This window comes from Papio anubis, chromosome 9, assembly GCF_008728515.1.
Source record: "Papio anubis isolate 15944 chromosome 9, Panubis1.0, whole genome shotgun sequence".
In the NCBI taxonomy this organism is placed as follows: domain Eukaryota; kingdom Metazoa; phylum Chordata; class Mammalia; order Primates; family Cercopithecidae; genus Papio; species Papio anubis.
In genome coordinates this window covers 36,831,571-36,856,501 of record NC_044984.1, presented here as the reverse complement: position 1 = coordinate 36,856,501, position 24,931 = coordinate 36,831,571, and the positions used below count along the sequence as shown (strand labels likewise).

The 24,931-nt window shown below is 36.4% G+C and overlaps 1 protein-coding gene across 4 annotated transcripts in view; it reads left to right on the top strand.

Annotated features, from left to right (window-relative positions):
• The window catches only part of GXYLT1 (glucoside xylosyltransferase 1), a 67,667-nt gene that overhangs the window by 28,794 nt on the left and 13,942 nt on the right, over nt 1–24,931 (top strand). For 3 of the 4 annotated variants that reach the window (XR_002515617.2, XM_017946407.3, XM_021922188.2), the window contains 5 exons: nt 1,720–1,891; nt 5,074–5,199; nt 14,981–15,232; nt 22,912–23,035; nt 23,330–23,502. Coding sequence is in view for 3 of the 4 variants with exons in the window: in XM_017946407.3 (XP_017801896.2) it covers nt 1,720–1,891; nt 5,074–5,199; nt 14,981–15,232; nt 22,912–23,035; nt 23,330–23,502 (847 nt within the window). In the remaining variant the exon portion in view is untranslated. The remainder of the gene's footprint in view (nt 1–1,719; nt 1,892–5,073; nt 5,200–14,980; nt 15,233–22,911; nt 23,036–23,329; nt 23,503–24,931) is intronic. The other variant, XM_021922189.2, reaches the window with a different exon arrangement.

Sequence of the window (24,931 nt, the reverse complement as noted above, 5' to 3'; positions counted from 1 at the left end):
CATTGCTTGTTTCAAATTACTGTCAACGGAAAATAATAGAGAGCTTTAAAAAGACCCAAGCTGGCCAGGTGTGCTGGCTCATGCCTGTAATCCCAGCACTTTGGGAGGCTGAGGTGGGAGGATCCCTTGAGGCCAGGAGTTCGAGGCTAGTCTGGGCAACATAGTGAGACCCCATCTCTACAAAAAATGAAAAAAAAAATTAGTTGGACATGTTGCACGTCTGTGGTCCCAGCTACTTGGGAGGCTGAGATGGGAAGATGGCTTGAGCCTGGGAGGTTGAGGCTGCAGTTAGCTATGAATGCGCCACTGCACTCCATCGTAGGTGATAGAGTGAGGAGACCCTGTCTCTAAAAAGAAGAAAAAAAAGTAAAAAGACCGAAGCTTATGCTAACACCAGACATGTGAAAGAAGTGGTACAGCAGAAGCAAGAGGTATTAAAGGTTACTTAAGCCTGTTGGTATACACTGCTGCTCTGTGTTAGAAGTAGATTCTAAAGACGTACTAGTGTTCGACTAGCATGTTTTAGACCATCTTAGAAGTGTTTACATCTTGCTGGGTATTTGGTAAATGGGACTGAATGTGTATTATTAATGTGAAGGAAATTTTTTCTTGTAGTCAGCATGGTTTAAGATTGGATGTAATACTGAAATATTTATGGATGAAATTATGACTGGGTTTGCTTTACAGTGAACTGTTGGTTGGTGAGAGGTGGTATGGGGAGAGGTTTCAGATGAAGTAAGAATGTTTTTAAGGTTTTTTTTTTTAATAACAATGTTTTTAAAAAATTGAATGAAAGACCTCAAATCAACCTTTCTCAGTGGGTTCCTTGAGAGAATTAAGCTCTAATTTCCTAAGGCATCTAATGTGAGTAATGAATTAATTTATTTACTGGCAGCCACAATGGTACTAGTTTTGTATTCTTGGGAGAATTGAGAAAGTAGTCATTTTTTGTGTGCTCTGTAGTTTGAAAGGAGGAAAATTGGTGAGAAGAGCTGGTTGAGAGTGTGGAAATACATGATTGATTCAACATTTTAAAAATGTTTTGTAATTTGACCTTTGCCCTTTACTTATTTTTTAAATAAATACGTTTTTTTTTTTTCGAGACAGGATCTTGCTCTGTCTGGAGTAAAGTGGCACGATTACAGCTCACTGCAGCTTCTATCTTCTGGGCTCAAAATATCCTCCCATGTCAGCCTCTTGAGTAGCTGGGGCTACAGGCGCATGCCACCACTCCTGGCTAATTTTTCTATGTTTTGTAGGGATGAGATCTCGGTATGTTGCCTAGGCTGGTCGTGAACTCCTGGCCTGAAGTGACCCTTCTGCCTTGGCCTCTCAAAGCTCTGGGATTGCAGACTTGGCCTCGTTTGTTTTATACATACAAATTTTGAACTTCAGTTTTTCTTTCTTTCTTTTTTTCCCCTTCCTTCTCTCCCTTTCCCCTTTCCTTTCTTTTTCCATCCTCGTCCTTTCTTTCTTCTCTGTCTTTCACAGGGTCTGGCTCTGTTGCCCACGCTGGAGTGTAGTGATGTAGTCATAGCTTACTGCAGCATTGAACTCTTGATTTGAAGTGATCCTCCTGCCTTAGCTTCCCAAGTAGCTGGGACTAAAGGCGTGAGTCACCACATCTGGCCTTGAACTTCACTTTTTGAACATGATGGAAGTACCATGTTGTAAACATATACTAAAACTGTTGGAAAATGTGGTTTTCTTTCCAATTAGGTACAGTCTGAAAATACAGCCTGTTGAGAAAATGCATCTAGCTGTAGTTGCCTGTGGTGAAAGACTGGAAGAAACTATGACCATGTTGAAGTCAGCTATCATTTTCAGCATGAAACCTCTTCAATTCCATATTTTTGCTGAAGATCAGCTACATCATAGCTTTAAAGACAGAGTAAGTATTTGAGACGTAGTCAAGGTTGTACAGTTGAATATTTAATAATATACTATAATAGAATGTTGTTGTAATAGTCTGTTTTCACATTGCTAGAAAGAACTACCTGAGGCTTGGTAATTTATAAAGAAAAGAATTTTAATTGACTCACAGTTCAGCATTGCTGGAGAGGCCTCAGGAAACTTAGAGTCATGGCGGAAGGCAAAGGGGGAAGTAAGGCATGTCTTACATGGCAGCAGAAGAGAGAGAAAGAGAAAGAACACCACACTTTTAAACCATCAGATCTCATGAGAACTGATGGTTATCACGAGAACAGTAAGGGGGAAACAGCCCTCATGATCAAATCATCTCCCACTAGGTCCTTCCCTCGACACGTGGGAATTACAGTTCGAGATGAGATTTGAGTGGCAACGCAGAGCTATACCATATCAGTTGTTTTATTTCTTCACTGCACAAAAATATTTGTTCTGTAACACCACCCTTTTAAAGTGGGGAGTGCTCCTTGAACCACTTCCATCTGAGTCCAGGTCTAAGGTGAAAGAGGAAGGTTCATTTTTGAACGGCGGTGGGCTACTTAAAAGTAAGTTCTTGGTGAAACATGGAGGTTTTATTTTAGTGACTCTAGTTCCAGGATGCTTTGACTAAGAAGTTCTATGATTTATTTTGTCTGTATCCTTTCCTTGGGAGTGCCTGAATCAGAGCTTATATAAAGGTTTTAATCCTGTTTTGAGAGGAGAGAATTCTTGATTAATAATATGGCGGGAAGTGGCTTCTGGTTCTGATAAGTAAGTTATTTATTTTGGTTTTGTATTAGTTAAAATCAATTTGGCAACAGTGGCAGAAAACCCAAAATAACAGTGGCTTAAACAGGATTTAAGTTTATTTCTCTCTCCCATGAAAGTAGGTTGTCTGGATTATATGGCAGTTCTTTATCTTCAGATACTCTGGCTTCGTCTGACTGTGGCTAAGCCATTTTCAACATGAGGCTTCTGCTTGATGGTCCATGATGACTACTTGGACTCCAACCAATGCACCCATTTCTATTCAACTTGAGGACAGGGAGTGAAAAAGGGCAGTATCCTTCTCTTAAGGGTACTTTCTAGAAGTCATTGTGACATTTCTGCCAGTATCCCATTGGTCTGAATTTAGTCATATGACCATACCTAGCTGTTACAATGGAATATATACTCTTTAATCAGGTCAGCCTTGTAACTTCCTTAACAACAACAACAACAACAACAACAAAATATTACTAAACAATAAGAGAACAGATACAGGCAGAAGAAAACATATAAGAAAAAGAAAATTCACCTGAAATCTCACTACCTTTTGTTCTGAGATGGTGGTAAAGGTGATGCTAATGATCATTCATATTTTTGTTCTCCTCCCTCTCTATCGTCTGTTTACATCTATCTACTTAAGCTTTTAAATTCATTTGGATTTTTATGCTTGGTCTAACTGTAAAAAATATATTTGATGTTTTTTCAGGTTAAATCAGTTCATTTTGCATATTTAGTGCAAAAATACTAGTTATGAGCTCAGATCTTTTAGTTTTCTGCCAAAAACGTCTATACCTTTTAGTTTTTGGCAGAAAACTAAAAGGTGTAAAAGTTTTCTTACTGTTTAAGTGGTATATGAAAGTATACCTTTTTACTTATTGTTTAAAAATATTTTTAGTGTCTATATTTTTGTTAGATAATTTTGTGAACTTGGTCTCTATCTGGATTGTTTTTTAAAATATTGAGGAATTAATCTTGTCCTAGGGGTTAAGAGAATAGTAATAGACTGCTGCTAATTATGGAAATCTTTGAAAATGTAATAGAAAAGTAAAACATTTATTGCATTATCTTAGATGCAGCCTCTGTGTTGTGTTTACACCTGGCTGAATTGTTTGTGTAACGTATACTATATTTTTAAACTTAGTTTTCCTTTCACTGTAATCATCACTGAGAATGTTTGGTTTTGCTTTTGATGAAAGTATATCAAATATTTTATGGAACATGCTTTTAGTACATGGAAGAACACTGTTACATGTTAAAGTGACTAAGATTTTATTTTGAAGTTGGTATTGAAAAGATCTTTAAGTGATTAATAAGTGGAGCCAGGAAATTACAGTGCTAGTATTTTAAAATAATTCGTAGATAGCTGGGTGTGGTGGTGTGCACCCGTAGTCCCAGCTACTTGAGAGGCCTGAGGTGGGAGGACCACCCGAGCCTGGGAAGTCAAGGCTGCAGTGAACCATAATCATGTTACTGCACTTCAGCCCAGCCTGGGTGACAGAGTGAGACCCTGTCTCAAAAAAATAATAAAATAAAATAAATAAAATAAAATAATCAGAGACACCAAAGCAGAGTGTTGGAAGTAAAGGCATTCCCTTAAACTATGTTGGAAGATACTGTTTTAAAAATGACTTAAACACAATCATAATTCAAAAGAGATCATATTCAGCCTGTACATAAACTACTTAGTTTTTCCCGCCATAGATTGTTTCTTACTGCTCTTCAGGAAATTTGAATCAGTAATTCTGTTGAAATAAGAATGAGAGATATTACTTAAACTGAATTTGAAACAATTCAGTATCTTGAAATCCATTTAGGGTATTAAGTGTAAACATGTTCATCATAGATTTTCAGATATATTTTGCTTTTTGTAGTAATTTTTTTAAAATTGGCATTGGCTATGTATTTATCAGAATATTTTATTATCAGAAATATTCAGGCATATTAAAGCTATGAATTGATGGACAAATTTTTTAACTAGTTTCACATTTGGTGTGACTTTGAATGGAAGCATCTGTCATATATACGGTGGTAATAAAATTAGTGCTTAATTTTTCTGATTTTAGCTTGTTAATGGGTTAAGAGAATTTATACATTAAGTAAAGCTGAGGAAGACAAATTTGCAAGGGTCTTTCACCTTTCTGATTGGGGAGTTGGACCCTGATAACTTTCATTATGCTTCAGATCTTAATGGTGAAGTCTTTCCAGGATCTTATTTTGATTTTCAGATTTTAAATGAAAAATACCATAGTGGAACAGAAGAATCTTTCCCTTAATTTTACAGCATAAAATGTATATTATCTTAATTTTTAGCTGTTTTGTTTTATAATCTGTTGTTTTATGATTTTGCAGAGAAAATTCAGGGTGAAACTATACTGGTTTTTTGTTTTTTAATTGTTTTAGCTTGACAGCTGGTCATTTCTACAAACATTTAATTATACGTTATACCCCATAACCTTTCCAAGTGAGAATGCAGCAGAGTGGAAAAAACTCTTTAAACCATGTGCTTCACAGAGATTGTTCTTGCCGGTAAGTTTTTTCCCCCGGTGTCCTTTTTTTTTTTTTTTTTAAATTTGAACCTCACTTTTACACATATGAGTCTCTGAAGAGTTACATATAATTCCAGTTAAATAATTAAATTAATAAATAGAAATCAATACGGGTACTATTTGCCTTTTGAACATGAAAAAATATTCCTATGGAACAAGTAAAATAAAAACCCTGTTAAGAATGAAAAATTTTTAGTAATTTCTGTTGAGATACCAGTTTAATATATTCAGTTGTGTGGAACTCTTTTATCTATAAGAAGGAATAGAGGTTGCCAGGTCTTAATGGAGCCAAGTCTGTTGCCAGCAGAAGTGCAGTGGCGTTATCACCTTCAACTTGTAGGCAGCATTTCGAGTTTGAGAAATGAGATAGAGTGCATCATTAAATAGCAATTTGTGTCTTATACCAAGCCAATTTATCTATTGTAACTGATACTTAAACAGAAACAAATTTAAGGCATATGAACTCAAAGGGAAAATGGGAACTATTTATTCAGTGGGGCTGTTCTTTGGTAGTGTTCTATGGTGATAAACCTTGATTTTGTTTTTTTTTATATACAAATGTTCTGAAGCAAGGTTACGTCTTTAATTTTGATTTGATTTTACCCAGTTTTAAAATTCACAGTTGTTTAGACCATTATGATACTTAAATACTTACAGTTTTGCAGCTTAAACACATAGAGAATACTTATGGTAGAAATATTGAATTTAAGAAGCACACAAGTTTCCAGAAAGTATATAAATTATGGGGAAGAACCTTCAGTTACTTCTTATTGCTAAGTGGATTAAGGCAATCCCTAGCTTATTAAGAAAATGGTTTATTGAATCCAGGATATCTGTAAGATTAAGTTATAATATTGATAAACAAGTCTGCCTAAGCAGTATCTTTGTTGCTCTGCCTTAAAAAGTTGTATCCTAGGATCTTTCTCTTCCATTTTAAAAAGCACACAAATAAGGGATTAAGATTGGTTAAAAAAATATGTTTTAGATACTTCATGTAGGTTTTATTTTAAGTTTTATATTGAATGATTGCAGTGTCATTTAATTAATGTGTGAGTGCCTAGTATTTGTCAGTCATCTATATTGAAATGCTGGGTATGTAGGAATGAATAGAATACACAGGTTTCCTGTTTTCATAGAGCTTGTTATCTGATGTGGGAGACAGACATTAAATAATCACACAAATGTATTGAAAAAACAATAAGAGATGAAAGAAAGACGTGAGGTTATGGCCATTTCTCTGCCATTTTGTTATGGTACTTTATTAATACTTGGAACCACGGCACGTTGTTAGCACTATATTAACAAGTTTATTATTGATGTTGTTATATGAAATTTGCCAGATAATTTAATGCTGTAATCTAGTTAAATCCCTAAATGGAATTTTAAGTACAAGAACTACTTGAAACCTGTCAAATTGACCTCATACTTTACTGTTACTTCTAATCTTTTTAACCAGATTTAAGTAAATTGGTGCTTTATTTTTTTTTATTTTTTTATTATTATTTTTTTTACTATTATTATACTTTAAGTTGTAGGGTACATGTGCATAACGTGCGGGTTTGTTACATATGTATACTTGTGCCATGTTGGTGTGCTGCACCCATCAACTCGTCATTTACATCAGGTATAACTCTCAATGCAATCCCTCCCCCCTCCCCCCTCCCCATGATAGGCCCCGATGTGTGATGTTCCCCTTCCTGAGTCCAAGTGATCTCATTGTTCAGTTCCCACCTATGAGTGAGAACATGCGGTGTTTGGTTTTCTGTTCTTGTGATAGTTTGCTAAGAATGATGGTTTCCAGCTGCATCCATGTCCCTACAAAGGACACAAACTCATCCTTTTTTATGGCTGCATAGTATTCCATGGTGTATATGTGCCACATTTTCTTAATCCAATCTGTCACTGATGGACATTTGGGTTGATTCCAAGTCTTTGCTATTGTGAATAGTGCTGCAATAAACATACGTGTGCATGTGTCTTTATAGCAGCATAATTTATAATCTTTGGGTATATCCCCAGTAATGGGCTGGCTGGGTCATATGGTACATCTAGTTCTAGATCCTTGAGGAATCGCCATACTGTTTTCCATAATGGTTGAACTAGTTTACAATCCCACCAACAGTGTAAAAGTGTTCCTATTTCTCCACATCCTTTCCAGCACCTGTTGTTTCCTGACTTTTTAATGATCGCCATTCTAACTGGTGTGAGATGGTATCTCATTGTGGTTTTGATTTGCATTTCTCTGATGGCCAGTGATGATGAGCATTTTTTCATATGTCTGTTGGCTGTATGAATGTCCTCTTTTGAGAAATGTCTGTTCATATCCTTTGCCCACTTTTTGATGGGGTTGTTTGTTTTTTTCTTGTAAATTTGTTGGAGTTCTTTGTAGGTTCTGGATATTAGCCCTTTGTCAGATGAGTAGATTGCAAAAATTTTCTCCCATTCTGTAGGTTGCCTGTTCACTCTGATGGTAGTTTCTTTTGCTGTGCAGAAGCTCTTTAGTTTAATGAGATCCCATTTGTCAATTTTGGCTTTTGCTGCCGTTGCTTTTGGTGTTTTAGACATGAAGTCTTTGCCCATGCCTATGTCCTGAATGGTACTACCTAGGTTTTCCTCTAGGGTTTTTATGGTATTAGGTCTAACATTTAAGTCTCTAATCCATCTTGAATTAATTTTCGTATAAGGAGTAAGGAAAGGATCCAGTTTCAGCTTTCTACTTATGGCTAGCCAATTTTCCCAGCACCATTTATTAAATAGGGAATCCTTTCCCCATTTCTTGTTTCTCTCAGATTTGTCAAAGATCAGATGGCTGTAGATGTGTGGTATTATTTCTGAGGACTCTGTTCTGTTCCATTGGTCTATATCTCTGTTTTGGTACCAGTACCATGCTGTTTTGGTTACTGTAGCCTTGTAGTATAGTTTGAAGTCAGGTAGTGTGATGCCTCCAGCTTTGTTCTTTTGACTTAGGATTGTCTTGGAGATGCGGGCTCTTTTTTGGTTCCATATGAACTTTAAAGTAGTTTTTTCCAATTCTGTGAAGAAAGTCATTGGTAGCTTGATGGGGATGGCATTGAATCTATAAATTACCTTGGGCAGTATGGCCATTTTCACAATATTGATTCTTCCTATCCATGAGCATGGTATGTTCTTCCATTTGTTTGTGTCCTCTTTTATTTCAGTGAGCAGTGGTTTGTAGTTCTCCTTGAAGAGGTCCTTTACATCCCTTGTCAGTTGGATTCCTAGGTATTTTATTCTCTTTGAAGCAATTGTGAATGGAAGTTCATTCCTGATTTGGCTCTCTGTTTGTCTGTTACTGGTGTATAAGAATGCTTGTGATTTTTGCACATTAATTTTGTATCCTGAGACTTTGCTGAAGTTGCTTATCAGCTTAAGGAGATTTTGGGCTGAGACAATGGGGTTTTCTAAATATACAATCATGTCATCTGCAAACAGGGACAATTTGACTTCTTCTTTTCCTAACTGAATACCCTTGATTTCTTTCTCTTGCCTGATTGCCCTAGCCAGAACTTCCAACACTATGTTGAATAGGAGTGGTGAGAGACTGCATCCCTGTCTTGTGCCAGTTTTCAAAGGGAATTTTTCCAGTTTTTGCCCATTCAGTATGATATTGGCTGTGGGTTTGTCATAAATAGCTCTTATTATTTTGAGGTACGTTCCATCAATACCGAATTTATTGAGCGTTTTTAGCATGAAGGGCTGTTGAATTTTGTCAAAAGCCTTTTCTGCATCTATTGAGATAATCATGTGGTTCTTGTCTTTGGTTCTGTTTATATGCTGGATTACGTTTATTGATTTGCGAATGTTGAACCAGCCTTGCATCCCAGGGATGAAGCCCACTTGATCATGGTGGATAAGCTTTTTGATGTGTTGCTGAATCCGGTTTGCCAGTATTTTATTGAGGATTTTTGCATCGATGTTCATCAGGGATATTGGTCTAAAATTCTCTTTTTTTGTTGTATCTCTGCCAGGCTTTGGTATCAGGATGATGTTGGCCTCATAAAATGAGTTGGGGAGGATTCCCTGTTTTTCTGTTGATTGGAATACTTTCAGAAGGAATGGTACCAACTCCTCCTTGTACCTCTGGTAGAATTCAGCTGTGAATCCATCTGGTCCTGGACTTTTTTTGGTTGGTAGGCTATTAATTATTGCCTCAATTTCAGAGCCTGCTATTGGTCTATTCAGGGATTCAACTTCTTCCTGGTTTAGTCTTGGAAGAGTGTAATTGTCCAGGAAATTATCCATTTCTTCTAGATTTTCCAGTTTATTTGCATAGAGGTGTTTATAGTATTCTCTGATGGTAGTTTGTATTTCTGTGGGGTCGGTGGTGATATCCCCTTTATCATTTTTAATTGCGTCGATTTGATTCTTCTCTCTTTTCTTCTTTATTAGTCTTGCTAGTGGTCTGTCAATTTTGTTGATCTTTTCAAAAAACCAACTCCTGGATTCATTGATTTTTTGGAGGGTTTTTTGTGTCTCTATCTCCTTCAGTTCTGCTCTGATCTTAGTTATTTCTTGCCTTCTGCTAGCTTTCGAATGTGTTTGCTCTTGCTCCTCTAGTTCTTTTAATTGCGATGTTAGAGTGTCAATTTTTGATCTTTCCTGCTTTCTCTTGTGGGCATTTAGTGCTATAAATTTCCCTCTACACACTGCTTTAAATGTGTCCCAGAGATTCTGGTATGTTGTATCTTTGTTCTCATTGGTTTCAAAGAACATCTTTCTTTCTGCCTTCATTTCGTGATGTACCCAGTAGTCATTCAGGAGCAGGTTGTTCAGTTTCCATGTAGTTGAGCGGTTTTGATTGAGTTTCTTAGTCGTGAGTTCTAGTTTGATTGCACTGTGGTCTGAAAGACAGTTTGTTATAATTTCTGTTCTTGTACATTTGCTGAGGAGTGCTTTACTTCCAATTACGTGGTCAATTTTGGAGTAAGTACGATGTGGTGCTGAGAAGAATGTATATTCTGTTGATTTGGGGTGTAGAGTTCTATAGATGTCTATTAGGTCTGCTTGCTGCAGAGATGAGTTCAATTCCTGGATATCCTTGTTAACTTTCTGTCTCGTTGATCTGTCTAATGTTGACAGTGGAGTGTTGAAGTCTCCCATTATTATTGTATGGGAGTCTAAGTCTCTTTGTAAGTCTCTAAGGACTTGCTTTATGAATCTGGGTGCTCCTGTATTGGGTGCATATATATTTAGGATAGTTAGCTCTTCCTGTTGAATTGATCCCTTTACCATTATGTAATGGCCTTCTTTGTCTCTTTTGATTTTTGATGGTTTAAAGTCTGTTTTATCAGAGACTAGTATTGCAACCCCCGCTTTTTTTTGTTCTCCATTTGCTTGGTAAATCTTCCTCCACCCCTTTATTTTGAGCCTATGTATATCTCTGCGTGTGAGATGGGTCTCCTGAATACAGCAGACTGATGGGTCTTGACTCTTTATCCAGTTTGCCAGTCTGTGTCTTTTCATTGGAGCATTTAGTCCATTTACATTTAAGGTTAAGATTGTTATGTGTGAACTTGATCCTGCCATTATGATATTAACTGGTTATTTTGCTCGTTAGTTGATGCAGTTTCTTCCTAGCCTCGATGGTCTTTACATTTTGGCATGTTTTTGCAACGGCTGGTACTGGTTGTTCCTTTCCATGTTGAGTGCTTCCTTCAGGGTCTCTTGTAAGGCAGGCCTAGTGGTGACAAAATCTCTAAGCATTTGCTTATCTGTAAAGGATTTTATTTCTCCTTCACTTATGAAACTTAGTTTGGCTGGATATGAAATTCTGGGTTTAAAATTCTTTTCTTTAAGAATGTTGAATATTGGCCCCCACTCTCTTCTGGCTTGTAGAGTTTCTGCCGAGAGATCTGCTGTTAGTCTGATGGCCTTCCCTTTGTGGGTAACCCGTCCTTTCTCTCTGGCTGCCCTTAAGATTTTTTCCTTCATTTCAACTTTGGTGAATCTGGCAATTATGTGTCTTGGAGTTGCTCTTCTCGAGGAGTATCTTTGTGGTGTTCTCTGTATTTCCTGGATTTGAATGTTGGCCTGCCCTACTAGGTTGGGGAAGTTCTCCTGGATGATATCCTGAAGAGTGTTTTCCAACTTGGTTCCATTTTCCCCCTCACTTTCAGGCACCCCAATCAGATGTAGATTTGGTCTTTTTACATAATCCCATACTTCTTGCAGGCTTTGTTCATTTCTTTTTCTTCTTTTTTCTTTTGGTTTCTCTTCTCGCTTCATTTCATTCATTTGATCCTCAATCGCTGATACTCTTTCTTCCAGTTGATCGAGTCGGTTACTGAAGCTTGTGCATTTGTCACGTATTTCTCGTGTCATGGTTTTCATCTCTTTCATTTCCTTTATGATCTTCTCTGCATTAATTACTCTAGTTATCAATTCTTCCACTTTTTTTTCAAGATTTTTAGTTTCTTTGCGCTGGGTACGTAATTCCTCCTTTAGCTCTGAGAAATTTGATGGACTGAAGCCTTCTTCTCTCATCTCGTCAAAGTCATTCTCCGTCCAGCTTTGATCCGTTGCTGGCGATGAGCTGCGCTCCTTTGCCGGGGGAGATGCGCTCTTATTTTTTGAATTTCCAGCTTTTCTGCCCTGCTTTTTCCCCATCTTTGTGGTTTTATCTGCCTCTGGTCTTTGATGATGGTGATGTACTGATGGTGTTTTGGTGTAGGTGTCCTTCCTGTTTGATAGTTTTCCTTCTAACAGTCAGGACCCTCAGCTGTAGGTCTGTTGGAGATTGCTTGAGGTCCACTCCAGACCCTGTTTGCCTGGGTATCAGCAGCAGAGACTGCAGAAGATAGAATATTTCTGAACAGCAAGTGTACCTGTCTGATTCTTGCTTTGGAAGCTTCCTCTCAGGGGTGTACTCCACCCTGTGAGGTATGGGGTGTCAGACTGCCCCTAGTGGGGGATGTCTCCCAGTTAGGCTACTCAGGGGTCAGGGACCCACTTGAGCAGGGAGTCTGTCCCTTCTCAGATCTCAACCTCCGTGTTGGGAGATCCACTGCTCTCTTCAAAGCTGTCAGACAGAGTCGTTTGCGTCTGCAGAGGTTTCTGCTGGGTTTGTTATTGTTTACTGTGCCCTGCCCCCAGAGGTGGAGTCTACAGAGACAGGCAGGTTTCCTTGAGCTGCTGTGAGCTCCACCCAGTTCGAGCTTCCCAGCAGCTTTGTTTACCTACTTAAGCCTCAGCAATGGCGGGCACCCCTCCCCTAGCCTCCCTGCTGCCTTGCCGGTAGATCACAGACTGCTGTGCTAGCAATGAGGGAGGCTCCGTGGGTGTGGGACCCTCCCGGCCAGGTGTGGGATATGATGTCCTGGTGTGCCTGTTTGCTTAAAGCGCAATATTGGGGTGGGAGTTACCCGATTTTCCAGGTGTTGTGTGTCTCAGTTCCCCTGGCTAGGAAAAGGGATTCCCTTCCCCCTTGCGCTTCCCAGGTGATGCAATGCCTCGCCGTGCTTCAGCTCTTGCTGGTCGGGCTGCAGCAGCTGACCAGCACCGATCGTCCGGCACTCCCCAGTGAGATGAACCCAGTACCTCAGTTGAAAATGCAGAAATCACTGGTCTTCTGTGTCACTGGCGCTGGGAGTTGGAGACTGGAGCTGTTCCTATTCGGCCATCTTGCTCCGCCCCCCCCCCCCCTTTATTTTTTTTTTGATAGTGATAAACTTTTTTGCTGAGTTTTTCTTCCTTTAAAATAGATGCATGAAAAGAACTAATGTAAACTGTACCAATGCCTTCTTCACCTGAAAGGAATCAAAACTATACATAGCTGATTATTATTTAACCATATGTCTGATTTCCAGCTGGTAGTGGCTCCCGGCATTGAACTTGAAGCTTTATGCAGGTTCTTCCTACTCTGCTAACAATATAGTAATCTGTAAACAGATGTGACACAGATGTAGAATGTTGCTATTAAAAACAATTCTCACTTCACCACCCCTCAAAAAAGTGAGACAGACATACAGATTCCATCCCCTCACACACACCTTTTTTTTTTTTTTTTTTTTTTTTGAGACAAAGTCTTGCTCTGTTGCCTAGCCTGGAGTGCACTGGCGCAGTCTCGGCTCACTGCAACCTCTGCCTCTCGGACTAAAGCGGTTCTCCTGCCTCAGCCTCCTGAGTAGCTGGGATTACAGGCATGTGCCACCGCACCTGGCTAATTTTTGTATTTTCAGTAGAGACAGAGTTTTGCCATGTTGGCCAGGCTGGTCTCGAACTCCTGACCTCAGGTAATCTGCCTGCCTCAGCCTCCCAGAGTGCTGGGATTACAGGTGTGAGCCACCATGCCTGGCCACAGATTCCCTTTTAGTTGAGGTCTTTGACCAAGTGTACTTTCCCTACTCAGGCCCTGCAGTCAGCCATCAGTTTTTTTTCCCCAGCCTGATGTTAAATCCGCTGATAGATAAGGGAGGAATGAGGTGATTTCAGCCTAGTAGCTGCTCATGAAGGTGATGGCTTTAGTTGCAGGAGGAAGTAGCAGCTTTGAAAAGTAGGAGAATTAGGATCAAGCTCCTATTATATTCTTAACTAAAAAGGTTTAGATTCACCTATTTATTGAATCTTACTAATAGACCAGGATAGGCAATAAATTTAAATTTGTAGGAGTCAGAATCTAAAGTTCATGGGTAAGGCAGAAATGAAAAATTATCCTTGGTTGGGCGCAGTGACTCGTGCCTGTAACCCCAGCACTTGGGGGAGGCCGAGGTGGGTGAATCACTTGAGGTCAGGAATTTGAGACCAGCTTGACCAACATGGTGAAACCCCGTCTCTACTAAAAATACAAAAAATTAGCCGGGTATGGTGGTGCATGCCTGTAATCCTAGTTCCTCAGGAGGCTGAGGTAGGAGAATGGCTAGAACCCAGGAGGTGGAGGTTGCAGTGAGTTGAGATTGCGCTACTGCACTCCAGCCTGGGTGACAGAGTGAGACTCTGTGTCAAAAAATAAAAAATAAATAAATAAATTAAATAATAATTATCCTTAAAGTTCCCCAGGGAAGTCACATGTTGGAGATTGATCTCTTAGAAAGTGCAACATAGCCGGTCTTTCTTCTAAGTCAAGCCTTTACCCTTGCTAGGTGCACATTTTGTTTTGATTCATTGGGAGACAGCCTGGAAATAAGAGCATGGACTCTGAATCTGGGTTGTCTGGGTTCCAGTTTGGCTCTACCACTTACTAGTTGAAACTGAAATGATGTAAAGATGCCAGTGTTACAGGCCAAGGGGAATAAGTTCAGAAGATCTTTATTTGTATTGGTTTATTTCTGTATTTATCTCAGGAAATTAGGATTCAAGATATAAATTTACCTAAGCTAATATTATTGCCCATTATGAAAAACATTTCCTCCCTGATCTTTGAAGATTTGGTATTCTCTCAGTTTTTATAATTGAGTATTTGTTTTGGTTTGCTTTTATATCTTCTCAATTTTTATAATTCTCTCAATTTTTATAATTGAGTGTTTTATATTCTCTCAATTTTTTATTCTCTCAATTTTATATTCTCTCAATTTTTGTAATTGAGTATTTGGTTTGTTTTTATATCTTCTCTGAAAGTTAATGTGAAGGTTAGCATAGTATCTTTATATATATGCTATTGTTAAAAATGACAGATTTAGGAAAGATTACCTTAAAATAATATAAATTAGCTAATCTCTTAGGTGTATCTTATACAATTAGAGGTGCTTTTATGTTTCTTTTTAAAATAGAATTATAGTTAATCATTCAAATATCTCTCCTTGTAGTTAATCCTGAAAGAAGTTGACTCACTATTGTATGTCGACACTGATATCCTTTTTTTACGACCAGTTGATGATATTTGGTCTTTACTAAAGAAATTTAATTCCACACAAATTGCTGCAATGGCACCAGAACATGAGGAACCTCGAATAGGATGGTATAATCGCTTTGCTAGGCATCCATACTATGGAAAAACTGGAGTAAACTCTGGAGTTATGTTGATGAATATGACTCGAATGAGAAGGAAGTATTTCAAGGTAAGTCACTAATACGGGTAGTTGTTAACATTTCTCTAAAAACCTTCTAAATTGTTGGCTTTTCAATTTAGTTTTTAATTGATAAAGAATTTTTCTATTTAGAATAATCTAGAATATTAGAGGAATCTAGATATCTAGATTTATCTAGAAGTGTGTTCATATTATTCTGTTTAACAGCATTACAATAGGTCAAACCAGTTGACATGACAATGAAGTAAAATAACAGTGCACTGAGTCGTGAACATCATCTCCCTAGATTGCCATTCCAGGAAGCAGATGTTATTTTGTAGTTGTACATTCATAGAATACATAGAATCTAAATTATGATATACCTTAGGGACAACATGGAGTTGCAGTTAAGAGCATAGACTCTGCAACCTGTTTGTTCTCAACCTGTAAAATGGAAATGATAGCACTACCAATGTCTTGGGACTTTTGGGAGGAGTAAATGAGTTAGAACAGTGGCTGACACATAGTAAATGTTATCTATTATGGTGTTATTGGAAGTTAACTTTAAAAATTCCTACATGTTTCCAGTATTTCAAATTGTGGGATCAGTAGAAAAGTCAGACTATTTAAATTCTCTGAGTGTGCATTTAGACGACATCAGTATGTGCTACCATTTACCAGTTTTATGTAGATTAGTTTTATATCTAAATTGCAAGTCACTGTAGTTTGCTTGCTCTGGAATCAAACTGGCTTTCTGTGTAGTTTTGCCTCTTGTGCAGTACTTAACTACTAGCCATTTAGTTAACTTTCAAGTATAAGTTCTCTTAGCTGAATAAGATAATAAACAGACTTAACTAAGTTAATTTAAAAGAGATCTGTTGAAAATTCTTAGTAGATCCTGGTATGAAGTAAGCATTAAAATGTTAGCTAAAAACAGTGACTTCTGAGCAAACACTGTTCTATCTAGGAGTATAGACTTACTGTTTATTCCTTTATGTCTCATTAGGACTCAGTTAAACATTAAGGGATATCATGTCTCTTATGGTATGAGTATATGTGTACATTTATATGTATATATTTTTGTCATGTATTTTTGATATGGTATCTGGTGGGATGGAATTTATTCTTCCTACATGTCTGATTTAAGCCTTTGCCTCATTTGGAACTGTTTCCTCTTACCTTTGGTATAGGCAGCAGTACTGCTGTAGCCATTACCGTATGCCAACACTTCAGTCTTAGAAGTCTGACAGCTATTACCGGTCACTGTTCTATTCTGTTGATCTGGTAAACTTAGGTTTTTTTTTAGCCTTCCCTTTTCCGAACCTTTTTAAAGTCCTGTTTTAAATTTAGTTTTGTCTCCCACAACTGATTGCATTAATAAGCCCATAATAAGCCCAGTGTTAGGTAACCTCTGCTCTTGTTTAACAGAGAACATCTCTCTTTGGTTACCAAGTTTGTTATTATATATCTTGAATTTTTAAATTTCATGTACTATAAAGTTGTACTAAATATTATAAAACTAGGATAGTAACATGATTGTTATTTTCTGATTGTTAGACTATGCACAGTGATCTTATACCAGAAGATGGTGCTGTAAGATTATCTGCAAAAAAATAATGTGACTTCTCAATAACTGCGTTTGAAATATATGAAATTAATAGAAGTTTAGTGTTGCAAAGAACTATAGGGATAATATAACACCCTTTGATTACAACTTAAAAATAGCTATATAGTTCAAATCCATTGTTTTAAAAATTATTTTATTCTTATTTTACTTTTTTGTAGAGAACAGTCTCTACAAAAAAAAGAGTTGCCCAGGCTGGTCTTTAACTCCTGGCCTCAAGTGATCCTCCCGTGCTGGGATTATAGGCATGAACCACTGCGCTTGGCCAGATTTACTGTTTTTTTACTTACCTATTACTTATTTAAATATCATTCATAAATACTTTAATAGTTTCTCCCTTTCCCTTTTTCTTTTGTTTTTCTCTGACATATTCTAAACTACCTAGAGATGTAATTATGGGGGTTGGAATAATTTCTAAACTTTCAAACCTTTTTTTCTTCTGCACATTACTGACTATGAAAAAAAATACAAGATGATTGGTTGTACTTTAATTCAGCAGGTATAATTTACTTCACACCTACTATTCCTATGTTACAAACAACCCTATTCTTGCTCCTTGGAACATACTCAGATTTGCTTCGTTTTCAAATATTATTATACTTAGGATTGTCGAGATGGTCCTACAAAATTTATTGATTTTTAATTCCTTTTCTCATATATTTTTATTTTTCTTGATCTCTATGTCTATAGCAAACATTGTCTTGGTTTTTTTCCTGCCATCTACAGTTTCTAGCACAGGTCTTAAATTTTAGAAATTTAGCAATATAACTGAGTTACTTATAATCGCTTTCCAAACTGTTTTATACAGATTCGCGACTATTGCTTCATGGTTCTTAACCCATGTACAGCCACAATACAAATTTAGGACAAAGGTCATAGTTTAAGTTGTTTATTTGTTTTGCTGTCACCTGGTTCTTACCACTCATGGCTGTTCATTTCCAACCTGATGTATTATAGTTACGTATATTAAAAAGTTAAAATAGGACCAGGTGTGGTGGCTCAACGCCTGTAATTCCAAGACTTTGGAAGGCCGAGGTGGGCAGATCACTTGAGGCCAGGAGTGTGAGACCAGTCTGACCAACACGGTGAAACCCCATCTCTACTAAAAATAGAAAAAATTAGCTGTGCATAGTGGTGCATGCCTGTATTCCCAGCTACTTGGGAGGCTGGGACAGAATCACTTGAACCAGGGAGCAGTGAGCTGATATCACGCCACTGCACTCCAGCCTGAGTGACAGAGCTACAGTGTGAGTGAGACTCTTTGTCTCAAAAGAAAAACAAAAATGTACATTCAAATACTTTAATAATTAATTATTTAATTAAATAAATATTTTAATTTAAAATTAATTTAAAAATTCTTTTTAAAAAGCATATAATTTTTAATCTCATAATTGTATATTTGTTAGACAATGAATAACATTGATTAAATGATTATGTTCTATTTTGCATAATCATATTTGCAGTGTTGAATCTCTATTAGGGTATTTATTTTCTCTCCTTCTAAAAAATGTATTACTGTATTTCTTAACCTTTTCCTGTTTATTAGAGAAAAACCAAAGAGTATAAATTAGACATGGTGGGAATCTTTTCTTTGTTAGTTTACTTTGCCCTTTTCAAATGTCTGTATATTACTTTGTATTTTTTTGTCTGTTTGCTCCACCTACTGAGGGCAGGATGTGTCTTTTGTACAGCTTTTTATTAAGAATATTTAGCATGGTGTCTGACATAAAGTAGCAACTTGATAGATAATTGCTAGCAAAGGAGAGTCAGATGAAGGTTTTAGAAACTAGGCCATGAATGAATTATTGAAAAATACTGGAAAAGAGAACACTGTATGTGAAGTAGTTACAGTGTTTTTACATATTTGTAAGATGTATGTGATAGAAGACTTTTCTTGTGTTAGTACATAGCTTATGAGAGCAGAATAGTAACAATGTACATCTTGCCAAAGGACTTTTTAAAGTGAAGTAACTAGTCTTTGGGAATTGATGAGTTCCCACTTTTTTCTTGGATGCTCTTTAATTTTATATGTATGTATAGGACAGGCTGATAATGATAGTCCATACATTTTCAAAGCATGCTTAATTTAAAAAATGAAACTAATTGATCTTAATGTAACATACATGTATTTGGTCATAGGTTTGCTAAATTTTGTAAAATTAGAACATTTTCTGTTTTAAATGTTATGAAACTAAATTATGTTTATAAATATTCAAAAAATTCATTGTAGAATAAAAAGACAGATTTGCTCTTGACATATCTCTCCACACTTTCATGCCTCCACCCAGAGTGACACTATAAACTTGGCTGTGTGTTCTTTGGACCTTTTAAAAAGTGTATTTTGAGGCTGGGTGCAGTGGCTTATGTGTGTAATCCCAGCACTTTGGGAGGCCGAGGCAGGTGGATCACTTGAGGTCAGGAGTTCGAGACCAGCCTGGCTAATATGGTGAAACCCCATCTCTACTAAAAACACAAAAATTAGCCAGACACGGTGGCAGGTGCCTGTAATTCCAGCTACTTGGGAGCCTGAGACATGAGAATCACTTGAACCCAGAAGGTGGAGGTTGCAGTGAGCCGAAATTGTGCCACTGCACTCCAGCCTGGGTGACAGAGTGAGACTCCATCTCAAAAAAAAAAAAAAAAAAAAAGATATTTTGAAACAAGCATATGCGTGTATTAGCATTTAGATATAGGATTCTTTTATACATTTTCAGCTTGCTTTTTTCACTTAGTAAATAGTTGACTGGTTGACTGACTTCTATGTCATTATACATAATCACATTTTTAATGTGTGTATGATGTGGAGAATGGATGATTTTATTTTCTTTTTTTGTGTGTACCTAGTATGGATATGTAGCTGAAAATATATTTTAAATTTTGTATTTTCTTGACTATACTACCGGTGTGGTTAAAAATATTTTCTTACAATTTGTAGCCATTTCTGTTTCTTCTTTTGTGAATGGCTGCTTGCCCATATCCTTTGCCCACTTCTTGGTTTTCTCTTTCTTATTCACTTGAACTCTTTTTATATGTAATGCCTCTTTGTTAAACTCATTTCTCATACTTTTCATTGGTTGTCTTGGATAGTCTAGGTTATATCATTAGCAGATAATACTAGCGTTATGTCTTCTTTTCCAAATAGTTTTCTAATAGGACTTTTTTCTTTAAGGTTTTTTTCTTTTTTAATTTTTTTCCTAAGACTGCACTGGCCTCTTAATTTTGTCTTTCGTTGATTTTCTTTGAATAGATACATTTCTTGTAAGATATATATTCAAATATATATATTTGATTCATATTGGTTTTTAAAATTTAAATATATATCTATATTTCTCTGTATATTTGAATAGATAGAATCACTTGAAGACTTTAACATGGTGTTGTACAAGGGCTCCACCAGTTCTGCCTGTTGAAAGTGTTGCTGGTTTTTGTCCTTGTGTAATTGATATTTTTCTTTTCAGATCCTAAGAATGTTTCCTTAACATACTCAATGACTTATTTCTAAGAGTTATCTTTTCAAATTGTTTCCTTAAGTAAAACTTGTTTTAGTCGTTTTCCAGATTAAAAAAAATTCTGGTTATAATTACTGTTTACTGTGTTCTAAGAAATTTCACACAAGGATAATACAATTGTAGCAGATCAATTTAAGTATGTGGATTTTTTTTTCCACGAATTCTGGCCTTCTCTTTTTTGAAGGATAGATTGTTTATATCATCACTGAATTTACTATAAATTATACAGTAGCTTATAACAGTGTTTCTCAAACTGTGTCAAAGAATTAATTTTTTAAAAATTTTCAGTATTTTATGAGCCAATACTTTTGTAAAAGATAGATTGCTGGAAAAATAAATAGACATAAAACTATTCTATTAACTTGCTGTAAAAGTTTCAGAATCTTACTCTTAATTTCTGTACTTAATTACTTAATCTTATTGAGGACATAGAAAAAATTTACATATTAGCACACTATGTGAACTGCACTATGAAGAATACTGGTTTTTACTCTGGATAGTTTAAAAGGGTCACATAGATCTAAAAGGCCCAGTATTCAAGTCTACCCCTTCCAACACCAGGTTCTCACTGGACTCAGTTACTTGCTTCCTTAAGTATTTAACTTTGAGTTTTCAAATAACAAGTTTTGAGCATTAAAAAAAACAAGCATTACATTCAGTATCTGAAAAAACATTAAATTCAGTACCTTTTTTATTTTAAAAAAACGAAATATAAATTGATGGATTATTGGTATAATATTTTTATCTTATTTCAAAAGGCAGCATTGTGCTTAGTGGCTAAACAGTAGGAGCTTTCCAGTTAAAATGAAGATAAGGATATCTGTTAATATTACCATAACTTTTTTTTTTTTTTTTTGGAGACAGGGTCTCATTCTGTCACCCACGCTGGAGTGCAGTGGTGTGATCTTGGCTCACTGCCAACGTTCACCTCCCAGACTCGAGTGGTCCTCCCACCTCAACCTTCCAAGTGGCTGGGACCACAGGCGTGTACCACCATGCGTGGCTAATATTTTGTACTTTCGGTACAGGGTTTCACCATATTGCCCAGGCTGGTCTCGAATTCCTGAACTCAAGTGATGTGTCTGCCTAGGCCTCCCAAAGTGTCGGGATTACAGGCGTGAGCCATTGTGCCTGTCACTATAACTATTAAGTAATATTTAAATGGCAGTTTTCAGCGTGGAGGAATAACAAGCTCCCATGTTAGACAAGTGAAAGAAATAGGTATAAAAAATTAGATAGGATGTAAAATTATTATTTGCATGACATATTTATATCCCTGAAAAACTTCAACCTATTAAAACTACTGTAAACATTAAGGACATGTAATTAATTTGGCTGGGTTGAAAATTAAAATACAGAAATTGCTGCTTTTAAAAGGAGAGTCAAACCGTTTACTGTGCTGGCTGACTCCAGGGGTTCTTTCTTAAGTAACCTATATGGTCTCCTCCTGAAAACAGTGTTGATATGCCAATTAGTTGATATCCAAGAATAGGAAAATACTTTTGCTAGCAGGGTTGTAATTCTGATAGCAAAGCTTACAGTCATTAAAATGGGTTGGGTGAATCTGTTAGCTCTTCAATAGTATGAGAGGCATCAGGAGACTAGGGTCTCTTTCTTGGAGTGCAGTCGTAATATTGCCAAAGATGCCAGTCCTAACTTGCCTCCCTCTGGGACGGTGAGAGTTTATGGGACTACATACATCTGCTAGACTGGACCCAGTTATTTTCCTTAGCAAATCTTCTTTGACTTTGTATGTCATTCATGGTGCCTCTTTACAGAATTCTTTGCGTGCATTTTCTAATGTACAAGTAGCAACCTTTTAGAAGATAAAATGGAATCCTCTCAAAAGAGATAGTATACATAGGAACAAACTTGAAAGAAATTGGCAGTATATGTGTATATACACATACATATATATATATTTTAAATGTAATAAGATAAATGAACACTTAAATAAGTAGGAAGACATATTATGTTTTTGGATAGGAAAATCCATCATAAAAAGGCCAGTTCTCTATGAGAATTTTTTACTACAAGTAGACACAAAGCTCATAAATTTCTGCTGCTTTGTTCATCTTCCCCACTCCCTCTGCAGCCTTGATTTTTGTCAATCATACTGTTTTTTAGTGTTTAACTTTAGTTATGTATGCATTTTTTAACTTGATTTATCAATTTCAGAATGATCTATTTGAACTGCCAATTATAAAAGTTAAGCAAATCAATCTGAGAATAATAGCCATCATGGTAAAAAAATAATAATAGCTAACACTGAATATTTACCATGTGTCAGGTGCTATTCCAAGCACTTTAAATTTATATGTTAACAGTTTTAGTCATCAACAACTCTGACGTAGGTACCAAAACTATCTTCATTTTAAGATAAGGACACAGTTACTTTCGCTTTCTTTCCTGACTTACTAGTTTTATCACTGCCACATACAACTTCCTTTTGTTATCTTCTCTTTTACTGGACAGCCCTTCTCACATTTAGGGTTGGAAATGTCACTTGATATTGTGAGGAGTTTGCATTTCTCTTTGTGGCTTTGTAATGGTTACTGTGGGTTACTGTAATATCTTTTGAATGTTTTTATCAACAGAATGATATGACAACTGTACGACTACAATGGGGAGATATACTTATGCCATTGCTTAAAAAATACAAACTGAACATCACATGGGGTGATCAAGATCTATTGAATATCGTGTTTTTTCATAATCCAGGTAATTATCTAAATTCCTTTTATTTGCATTACAAAATCACAGATAATACTGAGTGAAAAAGGAAAACATGCAGTTATCTGATTCTGTCTTATATTAATGATTATTGCTATTTATGTTTAAGACAGAGTAAAACTTTTCTTGAATTTTGCTTTAATTGGAAGAGATCTAAATGCCGAACATTTTTCATTAATTCTTTCTTGTAAGAGCTGTATTTTTTAACTAAAAGTTTTGCATAATGTTACATTTGTGGAATTAGGGGTATTTGCTTCATTGTCTGGTCTTTTCTTTATGTAGAAAGCCTTTTTGTTTTTCCGTGTCAATGGAATTATCGACCAGATCATTGTATATATGGAAGCAATTGCCAAGAAGCAGAAGAAGAAGGAATCTTTATTCTTCATGGGAACAGAGGTGTTTACCATGACGATAAGCAACCAGCATTTAGAGCTGTTTATGAAGCACTAAGAAATGTAAGATTTGCCTTTTCTGTTTTTTTAACTTTGTGTTTGAAGATACTTTCAAGCTAATGGTTAGTTTACAAAAATAGTACAAAGAATTTTTATACACCCTCAGCCTCATTTGTTACTAACATTTTGCCTTATTTGCTTTGTCATTGATTCTCTCTCTACTTTTTTTTCTGAAAACAATGTAGTTGTTTTTTCAGAAAACTTAAATTTGATTGTAAGTTGCATACATTAAGGTCTTTTACCCCTAAAAACTTCGATTTTTTTTTTAAACTGATTAAAGGACATTCTCTTATTAACCACAGTACATATATCAAGCTAGAAAATTTAATACTGATGGAATACATTAATCTGCCATCCATATGGCTTTACTCTCTTTGAACTAGAACAGTTTCTCAGTCTTTGTCTTATATGACATTGGCATATTTCGACAATAGAGCCTCTTCACCCCCTTTTTTTTATTAGAATGTTCTTCATTTTGGCCTAATGCTTCCTTACAATTAGATGCAGGATATACATATCTGCTCAGAATACTCTATAGGTGGTGAGATGTCCTTCTCAGGCTCTCATAGTCATAGTCCCCTTTGTCTGCCCCTTGCTGGTGATGTTGATTTTGATCAGTCAGTCAAAATGTCGTTAATTTTCTCCACAGTGTAGTTATTTTTCCTTTTATAAGCAGCCTATGGGGAGAACCTTTTAAAATCATGTAAATATTCTGCTTCTCATTAAAATTTTCCTACAAGATTTAGCATCTGTTGTTGGTTCTTGCTCAAAACAATCTTCACTATGTTATTTGCAAATTGATGATTGTTCAATACTAGCATTCCTTCCACATACATCATTTGACACTTGGCATGCATCTGTAAGGAAGAGCTCTCCCTTTTGCACATATATTGACGTTTATATAATCAGTATGAACCCTTTGATACTTATTTTCTCCAGTGATTTGTAATTCATTATTTCCTTCTAATTATGTTGATGCTAAAGTTGTTCCAGATATGGCCACTGGGAGCCCCAGTGGCTACTTCTTGTGCCCCTTTGACATGTGCTCATGACTTTGAGTACCTCCTTTATTTTCTGTTCCAACAAAATATTCCAGGTTTATTTTATACTTTCCCTGCCCTACCCTTGAAATTAGTCATCTGTCAAAGGAGCTCTCCTTCCCTTTAGTAGGCTCTGAATGTTAAGCATGTTTATTGCTACCATGGTCTCATTGCTTCTAAGCTTTCTCAGTGGCAGAGCTAGGAAGTATAAGCATGCACACATGATGTTATGTGTTCACACCTGATTCTCTAATTCCAGGCCATTCTTCCAAGGCTCTTCTTTGCTTTCTTCTACTCTATATTTTATCTCCTTTCTTCCACAGTTAGAATCCTGACTTCTATCAATAACACATTTTCTCATTTGCTTAATCCTACAATTATTTAAAATAATT